This window comes from Varanus komodoensis, unplaced genomic scaffold (genome assembly GCF_004798865.1).
Source record: "Varanus komodoensis strain SLA01 unplaced genomic scaffold, ASM479886v1 scaffold13_1, whole genome shotgun sequence".
Classification (NCBI taxonomy): Eukaryota; Metazoa; Chordata; class Lepidosauria; order Squamata; family Varanidae; genus Varanus; species Varanus komodoensis.
This window is the reverse complement of record NW_025335408.1, coordinates 341,195-355,388: the sequence shown is the minus strand read 5'-3', so window position 1 is coordinate 355,388 and position 14,194 is coordinate 341,195. Positions and strand designations below refer to the sequence as shown.

The window sequence follows — 14,194 nt, the reverse complement described above, 5'->3', positions numbered from 1 at the left end:
AGTACAGGCCCAGTTCATACAGCTTCTGCTGCTGACAATTTCACTCAGGCAGAGAGGCAGGACAAAGAAAACCCTCTCAAAGATTTGCATAGTTGTTTTTGTCTTTTCAAAAGGCTACATGAATGTTTAATGGATATGTACGCATCTTTTCCCACATTCAATTTAAAATACTGAATTGAAGATGGAGAGGATTAGTGCAGGTGTGTCTGTGTCATCATGGATACTATCCAATAATGCCTGCATTAAATATACAAAACTATATACATGTTTTCTACAGCAGCAGAAGCTGTTCTTCAGGAGTAAGAGTGGAAGCATCATCTAGTCTCTGGAGGATCCTGATCTGGCCCATGACTCACTATAATGGAGTTGGAGGTTATGAGGCCTTAGGGAGGAGGTAAGACAGATGAATCATTTTGTTATCTTTGATAAAACCAGGGGAATCTAGCCAGGAAGGGGAGCAGTGCTCTCGTCTGAGCAATTCCTTCATGCACCCTTTGCTGCCCTGATAGTGGCAAAGCACACACAAAAAGAGAAGGGGCTCAGCCAGGACTTGTAGTCGCAGTCCCAAAACCCTTCTCTTGGTGTGCTGTGTGCCACCGCCATCAGGATAGTGGGCAGCTATCGCAGAAGCATGCAGAAGAAGCATCTGGCCAACTCAGCATCACCTGCCATGCATCCTCACCCAGTGGAAGGATGTTTCTCCCAACACATTCACGTTCCCTGACACAGTCAGACCAGGGGAAGAAGTGTTTGTCCCCCTCACCCCTTTGGGAATCACTTTAGGAGGGGCAGCAGAAAAGGAGGAAAAGGGAAAATGCTGTTTCTCCTCCTTTCTGCCCTGCTTCTACAAACCCAGTAGGGCTTTAGGTAAGGTAGTTCCTTTGCCTTTGGAACACCTTGTCTCCACGGCTAAGACTGCTCTGTCAAACTCCCAGATTACCCATCCCTAACTGTTCTCTTCTCTAGTGTGAACATGCTATGCTTAGGTGCTCCTCACCAAACTTGCTTTCGAACACCTTTTGTTGCCATTGCATCCTTGGAGTTCAGTCGTATCTTTATGCACTGCGGTGTTCAAAACTGACCACTGGAATCCAGATGAGTAATGCAATTGCTTCCCACATCTGAATGGGACACTACTGTTATAAACCAAAAATGGGATTACATTTTGTGCAGCTATATGACATTAATGGGGTCTATTCAGTAGTTGTCTGCAACAAAGCATACATTCAAGAAAGTGTCCCATCTAGCCTATCAGGCTCTTTTTAAATATATTGACATTTGTTTCTCTCTTCCTATGTATACATTTTCTATGAGTCAAATACCATTTTCATGAACATATGCATTGACACTGCTAATGTTGGAGAATCTATAGAAATACCTGACACACTCACCATCTGTCTGTTTTTTGATTTTCAAGGTGACTGTCTCTCCTGCCATCTGTAACAAATGTATAGCTTCACTCAAAGGTTTTCCTTTCAGGCTGCTGCTATTTATTGCTAAGATTCGGTCTCCGATATGAATTGCACCCGTTCTGAAACGTGAGATAAATAAAACATGAAAAAATCAGTTTAAAAAAAAGCCAGAGAAACTGGGCCAAATATTTAACATATATGAGACAAGCAAAAGTGCCTTCCATTTTCCCTTTAGTTTCACATTTAATTTAAAATGTAAAATTAATGGGCGCTGCTTAAAAATTCTCCCCTCTAAGGCTACATGCACCAGGCTGTGTTTCAGACTTAATGGCAGAGCTGAGCCACACAGACAAAGAACACAGTTTCATTCCATGTGGTGGTACCATGTGGTGGCCTGCCCTTGCAACATTAAGGGGCTTGCAAAAATGTCCCTTGCCGATACCCTCAGATACTAGATTTTTAAAAAGAAATTGCTGATGATGATTTCCAGGCAAAAGGCAGCTCACAATGGTTTAATATTTGTATGTTGTTGTGGGAAAGAAATCAGGACAGCACTAGACAGAATTAAAGGGCCACAACATTATTTACTGGATATCCTAGTAAGGGAGAGGTAGTTTTATTTATTTAATAAAATATATTAAATTATATTTAAATTTTAACCATTTAAATATAATTAAGTGTAGTTATATGTATTTGTCAAGCTGGCATAGCTCAGTGCTCTCTGATATACTAAATACACACTCCCCACAGGTGTGGGAAATGTACATGTGAAGTAGGCTCTCTGTTCCAGGAGTGGTAATTCTTCTAGTTAAATGTAAAGCTGGGTCAAAGTGACCCTCTGCTCCATCTTAAAGCCCTAGTTTGTGTGGGCAGGGACCGGAAAGCCATATTCTTCTATGGCCTAACTTTCCACATCAGGAGAGGCATTCACACAACTCCCTCACACATTCATAAAGGGGGGATGGAATTGCATCCATTGACTGGATCTCTTGCATGCCAATGTGAATACTGGCTCTGCTAGTGGTACATCTGGCAGTGCTCTTCAATAGCCATGCTCAGTTGCTGGGCAAGATCTTACTACACTTCAAGAATGCATAGGAGACGTGTGTGAATCTTTCTAAAATTGATAACAATTGCAATTGTTGTACATTTATAAGAGAGGAAGAACTGAAGCAGAACTGGGCCACTAGCTCAGAAAACTTTATATAAGCTTGATAGTAAAGTACCCAGCTAATTGAATCTTGATCCTGCATCTGAAGATGTCTTCTATAGATGGCCTGAACTAGATAGAGGTTGACAAACTTTCATGCTAAAGTCCAGATTCAGACTGGGTCTCTCTGAGCCTACTCTAGAAGAAAAATAAAAAATAATCTCTGTGAAGCAGAAGGCTTCTTCCAGGAATTTATGATATCAATAATTCTTGAACTATGAGAATCCAAATTTAACAATAGCTTCATAATATACACTAACAGAAAAAGACCAAGGATCATTAACAATTTCATTAGTGATAAACTGTGGGAAATCTGCAGGTTCCTAAAGAATTATTGCATATGACTGAAATAATTGTTACAAATGAATGGCAACACAGTAAATAGCAGAACTATGAATACCTTCATTTCAATTTACCTTTCAGCTAATCCGCCTTTAGTAAGACTTGAAATGATAATGGGATCAAAGGGCTCTTCAGTACCAGAAATAGTGATCCCAAGAGGTCCTCCATACCGCTTGAGCTCGACAGTATAAATAATTGCTCCTGAGCTCTCCTGTTCATCTGCAATACATGCCAAGAGGATGCAATTGGTCTCTTATGAAAGAAGGAATGAAAAGAATAATACATTCAGAAAAACAATAATAAATCAGAGTGCGCATCCTCAAAGTGTAATGTTACGGAAACATATCTTATTATTCACTATTGTATTCTAACTCTGAAGCCTACACTTGACCTCACTGGCAACAACAGCAAATATCCTTCAGGTTCACTGAAACAAAACCAGGATTTTAAATAAGACAAGAGCTCTATAAAGTTATTCTGATGTATTTGCCTAGACAGAAGAAACTGTAAGGCAAAATTATTTTCTAATGTAGTTAAAGCAGGTTTTAGCTTCTAAGTTAGAGCTATGCAGAACTTTGTCAGCTCACATGCAGGACAAAAATGTGGAAGGGCATGCAGGTGTGCACATAAACCCCATTTCTAATATCCCTACATGCCAGGCTGTTGAACTGTCACACTTATGTTGGACTTCCAGGTCCACTACCATGCATTTGCTCCACGTGCTTGCATAAGGCAGTGGAAATCAAGTTGTTTAGTGAATACTTCTCTCAGCATGAATTAGAACAGTCACTTGAATATTTGAAAGTGGGTGGTTTGGCATATCTAATTATATCATTGTGGGACAGTCAGCTATAGATCACCATGATGATGTATACTGAATAAATGATTAATATTTATTTGCTCCAGAATTAAGAAGAAACAATGATACAGCATGGAAACATTCAAGCACATCAATTCACCACCAATTCACTTGGAATTAAAGAAAACATTTGGTCTGAAGTACATCATTGGTATAGCATATTTTATTAACTGTTAAATTTGTATCCTGCCTTTCCACACAACTGTGCTCATGGACACTAATAATAAAATAAATACAATGAAATGTATAGCAGACAAAACAAGGCAGAAGAAACCAATAAAAACAATCAGTAAAATCAATTGCTATATATTTACCACCCAGCTTCTCAGCCAAAGCCTGCCTAAATAAAATGCTTTTGCCTGCTGGTGAAAGGTGTTCCGAGATGGGATTAGCCAGGACTCCCTTGGCAAGGAGTTCCAGATCCTGGAAGTAGCCAGCAAGATTCTTCCTCAAGCTTCTGCATCAGAAGTTAGTTGGAGAGACAAAAGGGCCTCCCCAAACCAGCTTCATGCCAGAGAATGGGGTCTTTTGGAAAACCTGCTCCCAAGTTACAGAGGGCTTTGTAGGTCATAACCAGCTCCTGAATTGTGTTGGCTGAGGGACTCAAACTCAGTGAAGCTGCTGCAAGATAGGAGTCACAGGCTCCCTATAAGCAACCTGGACATCAGCCAACAGCCAAGTTATCTGCAACTGTGCTTGCAAGTCCAATCACACCCAGGTAGCCCCAAAGCATACCATGGCTGATGATACTGCAAGCTGCAAAGGGGTCTAACAGAACCAGCAGGGACATATCCATAATATTCATTGTCCACCAGAGATCGTAAGCTGCCCTGTGGCTAGTCCCTGGAGGCTACCACATTCTCAAGCACCTTGTGCAGGAATATTATATCAAGGCCTTATAAAGGTCTCAGCTGTTTCTGATTTGCTTGTCATCACCAATGTTATTATTTAATGTTCTTGCTTGAATTTATACTGCCTGATTATTAACCTTTGTTACACTGAGTCTCCTTTATGGCTGCTGATGGAAAGGCAGGATATAAATATTTTAAACAACTGAAATGTCAAGAAAATACCAAACTTAATTAGTATTCCTGCATAAGACATACGTAAATGCCCTGTAACTGTCACACACGTAACCTATGACACTGAAGAACTGGCACTGTATGCATATCATTGCATGTACAGATAGTGCACACATAATGGTGTACATGCATGTCTAGTTGTAGTTTCCTAGCACATATGCAAGAAGTGGCATACATGCTTGTGGAATGGATGCTTCATATTGTGTGCAAGCTTTTCATATTTTTCATAAATGTAATCATTTTCCTTAAGGAAAATTGAAAACTATGAAGAATCCATGAAGAAAGATAGTGCATGCTTACTTTCAATACAGATAATGTTATTGCATGTTTTGTGTAATAACAAAATGAAATGGTGGGAAATGAATTCTTTCCAAGGAGATGGGGCACAGCTTTTTCACAATGGAGCCTTCCCAGTCTGATAGTTTGGATTCAGAATATAAGATGAAAAAGATAGTAGAAAAGGATTGGCAGGATTGACTCTGAAAAGTCAAGGTAGGGACCGAAGACCAAACTGTCCTAGGCTCACAGGAATGGGGTGAGAGGAAGACAATGAATTCTAAAATCCAGTGATGTGGTGCCAGGCTAAGCACAAGGACCAATTATGGAATATCAATTATGGAATATCAGGAATATCAGGTGTGCCTGCCATTTGGTCCACATGTGTTGTAGGCTATCCTGAGGGTACTGTCCAGACTCTGGGAAAAGTAAGGAATCAACTCTTCACAAGGACAGAAGCTACTCCCTCAGTTTGGAAGGATCACTATTTTGATTTATGCAGTTGTACTAATTCTTATACAAAATGCCTTGCATCATGACAAAACTTGCTAAGCTCCAATAAAGGACTGAACAGAGGAGCCTCCATTTTTGGTTTGCTGGAAAGGGAAAGGATGTGGAGAAGGGTTCTTACAACAGACATTCATGGAAGCAAAAATGTCCACCACTTATTTCCTACAGTCTTGCTGGAGCTGCTATTCCATAACTACATTCACAGCACTCCTATCACACTTAAAGGCTTTCCTCCAGGTGAGAGGGGCTAATCAAGTGGGCCCAGTGTTCTGACTTCTGCTTCCAGCTTCTCTTTCCTTTCTTGCTTAGGTTGTTGTTTCAGCTCAGCCAGACCCAGCCCCTCAGCTGTAGCACTGAGTCCCCATGGCTATCTCAGTGATATCATACGAGAAAGCTGCTTGGTCTTGATACTCCTTGTTTGTTTCTGTCTGTTGGGAGTACCCAAACCCAGAGCCCAAAATGCCTTATCACGGAGCAGAAGTATGAAGTATGTGCATGTGTGTGTACCACACTTCCACCCCTACAATATCTTATACTTCTTTATATTTAATGGAACAAAGATTCATTATGCTTGAAAGCTTTTTCAAAAATAACTAATGACATCTGTTTATGGGCTTGTGATTTACTGAAGGTCTATTAATATAAACCATACAGCAGTGTTCATTTACGACAACTCTAATCTGTCTTTGCACCCAGATTTTAAATTGGATCATTTACTGAGCACATATAATAACTGGATTACATCTTACAGATCTGAATTGCTAGCCATGTAGTAACACACAATTCACCCAGTAGATAAAATAAATGTTTTTAATCTATGTAACATATTAATTTAGCAGTAGAATTAAGAAGCTTGTAATTACTAACTTCTATAATTTATGCTAAAGGATAAATGATCAGGTCTTCTAATCACTAGCCATGAGGCCTGTTTCTGCACAAGTCCAGAACTGAATGGGCCATAATTGTTACTAGGCCAGAAACAAAGGGACAGATTAAGGGTCATTAAATCATGTACCATGGACTTTAATTCATTATTACTATTGGTGTTTATGAATTGGCCTTTTGGAATGAAAACTATTCCAATTGTAATATGGAACGTAGAACATATCTTCATGGCTTTCTGTATAGGATCAGGCTACCAAGAAACAACTTGAGACTAGAATTCATACACAAGGAAAAGCATTTTAATTAGAAGGAAAAATTACTATAAATAGGTTTTGAACTAGGATATAATTGTGACAAAGGATGACCCAGGCATTCTTCCTACTGTGTTCAATGTGTGAGGAAAGAAAGGGAAAATCAGTGTGTTACTTGGTGGTGGAGGAATGTATGGATTGGAACAGGGCTCATAGAATTTGCTTAGCTTTTTACTAGAACCCCAAGATTTAGCTAAAGCGGGTACAATACATTGCTGAGAAGAATGGGAGCAGATACATATTTAGACTTAAAGAACACACACTTGGCACAAAAAGGGGGTTCTGCCTTAGAAACTGAGCTCACAGTCTTTTCACACAAAATCCCTACTTAACACCATCTCTCTCACTCTCACTTCCCCTTCCCAGTTTGAGGACTACCCTGTTCTCCTAAGCAAAGACTTTTTCTGTTGTTGCTGTTGTGAAACTGGGAGCCAGAAACCTGGCTTAGCCATTGCAAATAACAGTAGATCTCAGTCTAGGTTTTGCCAGACCTTGGACTTGAATATATACAAGCTAAGAGAAAGTAGGATGTGATGCTTTGACTGGGAGTCCAAGAGTTGGTTTTTGTTTTTGTTTTTTGAATGAACAAAGCGTGTTTTAAAACAGCTGTGCCAAGATTACACCCTAAATTCCAGGGTTAACATTTCCATTTGGAATTCAGAACACATACTGAAATAAACATGCAGTTAGATTCCAGTTTAATAATGCTAAGCACAGACTTTTTAAACAACGGTTCAAGTAAGCAAAGACTAAATCTCATGAATTTCAATTAGTCTGCTCTAGAAATGACTAAATCTGGATCCAACCTATATGACCCGAACAGTGAGTTTTTCAGTCATGAATAAGTTATAAGAGTAGGATTTTCCATCACCTGAAAAATACACTTGCACACATCTTGGAAGTAAGTCTTGGAATTCAAAAATATTTGGACTATATTGAAACATACTTTATATTTTAAAATGATATTGATAAACTATTTCATCCATTCACAACACACATACATGGTAGTTAAGAGACATTTACGTGTAGATAAAATGATTTTAAACTAGACCACTGTGAATACCAGAGTTATCTTCATCTTTACGAATTTTTAGCTTCACAAGATCTTCACAATGTTGTAGGATTTGAACAGCATCTTCCATAGAACAGTTGTCCAGTCGAATATTGTCTATGGCAAGCAATTTGTCACCTAGCTCTAATGTTCCAGTTCTGTTAACAAATGGAATACATTATGGGATTAACGACTTGACATACTGTTTGCACTGCTATTCATGCAAATGATTGTATTTATTTTTGAAAAAAAAGATTTTTATATCCATAGAGTAGTGGAGATTAAAAACACATTACTCCAATTGAGCAAGTGATTTAATCTGGAAACATGGATCAGTTCAAAATTCAGGGAATATGAAAATAGCCAACATTTTCTGCCAACTGGAAAGTGCTCACCTGTGTGCGACACTTCCCTTCTTAATATCTGAAATAACAAGAGGGTCCCCTGGTTTCCGACTAGATGGAGCTGAAATACACAGATATATACAATTGTAAATTTAAAATATATCTCCACACTACAAGTACTATTTCTAATTCATATTAACACATAGGCTTTTAGGTACTAGTGGATACTTAGAGTAATGAAACAGAGTGTTTGCTGATTTCCTGGGTGCTGTTACAGGGCAATTTGGCTTTTATGTGCTATACTTTTTACTGTGCCATACATCTGTTTTGTCCTGTGGATACTTATGTGGAATAGTTAGTTTTAATGGAGACATTACATTTAAAACAAAGATTTAGTAATATGTATGAAAAAGAACCTCTCATATTCCTAAACAAGTAACTTTGCCTAACTGAGTCATAACTCACATATTATCATAAATGTTTGCAAATAATAATAATAATGCAGATGGAAAACATAAATTTTGGGATTTATTTTCATTCTCTTGCAGGGACAGAGAATTAAATTATTTTCTTAAGCATCATGTCGGGTCAGCAGGGAAGACTTGCAGACTGGCCATTGCATGCTCTCTGTTACAAGAAGCCTCAGTATTGCAAATGTAAAGCAGCTTCCATTGCAAAGGGTTGTTTGAAATGGCATCCCTCGCCCTCTTCCTTTCCCTCAGCTTGTGAAAGAATATACTTCACAGACTATTCTTTCAAAAATACTCCATGCTTGCATTTAGGATAGCTCAACAGTTTCATTCATAAGATGTGCATTTGGAAGTCTAGTCTTGGTGCTTTCTCTGACTTACTCAGGGTCAATCCAAGACATTTTGCTTCTGGGGTTAAGCAGCAAATGTTGGCTACTTTAATATACAAAGATGTATAGTAACCAAGGCCAGCTAAGTTATTTTGGCACCAGAAGAATGCACAAGAGCTTCCCTTTCTTCCTGGCAGTAAAAACAGAACTGCTTCTACCATTTGCTGGTCTTTTATGACATCCCAACTCTTCCTGAGATAACTGGTTCAGTATGTTATTGGCAGGGCTATCCTTGGACTTATGAGGATAGTCCTACCAATGAGTGCATAGGATTCCAGCAATAGATACATATACGATCGATAAAAATTAAGTAACTGTCTAGAAAAGTGTAGTTACCTGGCAGTGCAGTACACTGAATACACTGGGACTTTCTTTCAAATAAAAACAGCTGGGATTTCACCATAAAAAACTCTTGCCTTTTCCCCCTAATATTTTTGGAGAGATGGTTTTATACTTTTACATGCCAAAAAGTATTATGGGCTTTTAAAACATTTTAACTGAAGCCATATGGGCTTTCTTTTATGGGTACTGAATATTTTAAGGGCACTGAATTCAAAGCCATATGGGGACTGAATATGAACCAGATCTTGCAAATATAGGTATGAAAATTACTGCATTCAGTGGCTACTAAAATTCTTTTCTATAGCTCATATGTAACTGCTTTGTTTTCATGAATATGTATTTTTTGCAGGAAACTATTATTTTAATATTATATTACTGCATACATCTTTCTTTTTGACATCTTTCAATATCTTTTTCAAAACAGTTGGCCATGATAAAGTAGCTCAAGTTATAAAAATTGATTTTTAAAAAATCTATATTGCATTTCTCTATTTAAAATCGATACAGCTAACAAATTAAATTAAATTAAATTAAATTAGAATTTCTTATATGTCCCAAAGGCTATACTCCTAAGTATTCTTGGGTAAAACCACTCTGTTTTAAATATAGTGACACTATATGTCTATTATCTTGTTCAAATGTTTTTGGTTGTTACAAAAGCAGGAACCTTTACTGAAAACCAGATTACAATCCTCAATGGGAACCTATTGCAATGAAATGGTAATATTGCTTTTAGTTTCAGTGTCTGCATAATAATTGATCAATACTTCAAGCCTAAAACATGTCCCAAATGGATATACCCAATGCTGTTCCATGCAGCATCTCAAAATTCTATGCAGCATCATGAATATACTGAAGCTGATGTGAAATTATTGTGCTCAGTGTTAAAAGGTAGAGGCTTTTCATCATATCCCTTCATTTTAATATCAAGAAACTGTGTTAAATGAAAGCTTCTTGGAAAATCTGTTTTGAAAGTTATGCTAGTAGCAATAAATGCTTTTCTTAATAGGTTATATTTCTGTTAAAATTCAGTTCAAAACAAGTTCACTGGAGAATACTGAAGGGTTAAGTGATCAGAGACAGCAGCAAAGAAAACTTGTGGGAGGCCATACAGTTCGAGTATTAGACTGGAACTTGGAATATCTGGGTTCTAGTCCTCCCTCAGCCATGAAGTTCAGTGGGTAACTTTGGGTCAGTAATGTACTTGTAGCTTAACTTACTTCACAGGGTTGTTGTAAGGATAAAATGAAAAAGAGGAGAACATTGCAAACTGCCTTGTTACCTTGCAACAAGTAGGTAAGCGGGGTACAAATGTAATAATAACAACAATGAACAAGATCATGAAGAGGAGAAGGAGGACCACCACGCTTGGACATTATATCTGCACTGAAGGCTGGAGGTCCCCACCCATGTTTTAGATCTTCATTTCTCATCACTTAATTCTTCTTCACAAAACAGCATGGATATCTGGTGAATATATTTATTGCCACACTCTGAACTTACATTTGTTTTGCCAGAATTGGTGTTTTTTTCATGTTTGCCATGCTGTTGCTATTTGCAAATCTCTCCTCCACCATGTTTCAAATGCACCATTTTTCTTCTTAAAAGTTTTCCTCACTGCCCAGCTATCACATCCACACACAGTGATCAGGAATGCTGTAGGTAAACTTGACCTTGGCCTTCAGTGAAATGGCCTTATACCCGTGAACTTGACAACTTCATAGCTGTCCTTTCAGATTTCAGCATTCTCCTAATTTCTTGGCTGCAGTCTTCTTTGGCACTGATGATTGAGCCAAGGCATGCAAAATCTTTCATTTTCACTTTCTTCACTGTTGACAGTAAAAATGTGTAATTCCTCTTTGTTAATGTTTTGCTTTTGCACTTCCTCCTTTCATTTTCATCAGGAGTCATTTCAATTCATTGTTGCTTTTTGACATATTGTTGGTATATTGTAGGTTATCAATGTATCTTTCACCAATTTTCCCTTTCCCTTTCTCTGATTCTAATACAGCTTTTCTTATAAAGTTCTGCATACAGCCCGAACAGATAGGAAGATAAAATACACCCTTGCCTGACACCTTTGCCTATGGGAAACCATTTTGTTTCTCTGTATTCTGTCCTGAGAGTATGTTCTTGTCCATGATACAGGTTGCATGTTACACTTCAAGATAATCAAGTGCAGAGGCACACTCATTTCTTCCAGCTTTTGTGATTCACAGACAAGATTGGCTCATCATGGGGTTTACAAGGTAAGATACATTCAGAAGTGGTTTACCATTGCCTTCTTCTGTAAAGTAACTTGAGCATCACTGCTCTAGTCTATGAGAGATCTTCTGCCAATGTCACTTTTAACTCTTCACTTCTCTGCTCCATCACTAATACAGATATCCACTCTCTTCTGCTAATGTGAATGCTACTCCTGAAGAGAGCAGATGCATCTTAGACTGATGACCATTCCCCTTTGGATGACCCTTTTAAGAGTCTCTCCCACAGTCTGGTCTCATGGTGGCATGACTCTTGACTTCTCAGACACTCTGAAACCTCCTCAGTAAAGGTGTGTATCAAGCTGGTGTGTATTTACTATAATGGGTGTTTTGTTTCAACACCACTACACTGTTGGACTGCAATACTTTTGGTAGTCTGGGGAACTGCGCTTCTGTAATTGTATTTTAAATAAGTATCATTCTTAATGATTATTCTTATTCTGGGGCCAGCAGATCTGAAGATCTGATGCCATTTCAGCATCCCAGCCTCCCACCCTGCCACTGCCACTCCACTGAATTTCACAGTAGAGGCCAAAAAGCAGACATCACCATTGAGTTTTGGTGGCAAACTGCTATGGAAGGGTAAAACAGTTGAAAGGCGACTGTTTTAGCTTTCCATGCTGCTCACCAAAATGTTGCTCACCTCTTTTCCAAATATATAATCTGGGCAAGCCATCCTATAAAGCAGGTACATCAGGAGGTAGAGTGGGAGGAATGGTTGACTGTGCTGCTCCACTCCAAGAGGCCCATCACTTTGGTCACTGCTTAATCACAGCATCTCCCCCAGTGGATGCTCTGCACTGCCTCACCAGCTGCTCTCCCACCATAGCATTTGCCACAGTGAGAGAATGGCTGGCAAGGTTCTCTGGGGCAGCCACTGGCCCTCTGTTTCCCTCGTCATACATCCCCTTATGTTTTCCACTATGAGAAGAAGTGACATGGCTTCATCTGGCTACACAGCCTTTCGTAGTGGAAAGGGTATGTGATATGACAGTTAGAAAGGGTTGTGAAGTACTACTGGAGCATGTTCTCTCTCCCATAGTAAGAGATCCCAGGTCATCCCATGAAGCTGATTAATGGGAGACGCAGGACAGATAAAAGAAAGCACTTCTTCCCAGAGGAGATAGTTAAACTATGGAATTCACTGCCACAGGTAGTGATGGAAACCAATTCAGATAGCTCTAAAAGGGAACTGGAGGAGATGACTATCAATGGTTACTGGCTTTGTTGGCTATGTACTACTTCCCTTATCAGAGGTGGCAAGAATTCCAAGTTTCACTACAAACAACAAATTGGATTCATACTTCATTTTAAAGGACCAGAGGTAGAAATAGTCAGAAACAATACTGATGGCAAATTTTAAAATGAAAACCTGTTTTTGCAAGCTTATCTTATCTCAGTGGGGCAAAAAGAAAAGAGAGTTTCAGATACAGAAATTTTACAAGAAACACAATGCAAGGACGAATAATTCTTTTTTAAAATGGATAATAATAAAATGTTCTGCCCTTTCCTATTGTTCTGCATTTTTATCTATATTAATATCCTGTGTCTGTAACTCTTTCTGCAGACAGATCTAAGACTGTAATTTTCTTCCAAATTTATTCCTTTCTAAAATATATATTTGACTATATTTATGATAAGAAATATATAATTATCACTAGAGCTCAAGAGAGCCTCATTTATATTAAATAAGTGACTCAGTTGTGGATTTTAACTTGAATCTTTGACTGTTTTAATTCACTGGATTGTCAAAAGCTCAGAGAAAGCAAAGCAAGGTGCAAAATATTTCTACAATAATTTTGTTAGTGTTAGTGAACACCAGATAAAATCAGGACAATATATAATGCAGAAAAGATAACAAAAAAGGAAAAATTACTTTTACTCACAGCTTATGGTGATGCCAAGCTCTACATTATGCTTCTTTGGTAGTTTTACATGAAAAGTGCCACTACTTGGGATGACAGATTCTAGAATTAAAAGTTGTTTCATTTATAGCACATGCCAGGCTGAACTACATTCATCACATTTTCATCATTCACACCTTACATGCATTAAAAATAATATAAAATTTTGAATCAAAGAAGCATAGCAAAGCAAATGCCGTAATATGTTTTATGTTAGCAATTTAAAATTTCAATTTGTGAGTCACATGGCATGCTCCTTACCATGAAATATATGGAAATATGTGGAACACCCAAATTGAGGGGTGGTAATACATATAGCCCACCATTCCATAGTCAACCCCCACCAAAAGTATCTTTTAAAGAAAAATAGTGTTGTCTATTGCACCATGGAATGCCAAAAAGTCAAATTAGCTTATTTGCTAACTAAATGATAATTCGCTAACTCATTTGGGCTCTAGCTTTGTGTCCCTGCACCATAAGCACATCTCTGCTCACACCAGGTATATTGCTCCTTAGCATTCCAGTTATCTTTCAGTCATTTGG

At 38.3% G+C, this 14,194-nt stretch overlaps 1 protein-coding gene across 1 annotated transcript in view; it reads right to left on the bottom strand.

Moving 5' to 3' along the window:
• The window catches only part of GRIP1 (glutamate receptor interacting protein 1), a 244,900-nt gene that overhangs the window by 15,686 nt on the left and 215,020 nt on the right, over nucleotides 1-14,194 (bottom strand). Inside the window, exons 14-18 of the mRNA XM_044423123.1 lie at nucleotides 13,634-13,714; nucleotides 8,334-8,403; nucleotides 7,951-8,096; nucleotides 3,039-3,183; nucleotides 1,386-1,531 (exon numbers count right to left, since the gene is read on the bottom strand). Coding sequence (XP_044279058.1) covers nucleotides 1,386-1,531; nucleotides 3,039-3,183; nucleotides 7,951-8,096; nucleotides 8,334-8,403; nucleotides 13,634-13,714 — 588 coding nt within the window. The remainder of the gene's footprint in view (nucleotides 1-1,385; nucleotides 1,532-3,038; nucleotides 3,184-7,950; nucleotides 8,097-8,333; nucleotides 8,404-13,633; nucleotides 13,715-14,194) is intronic.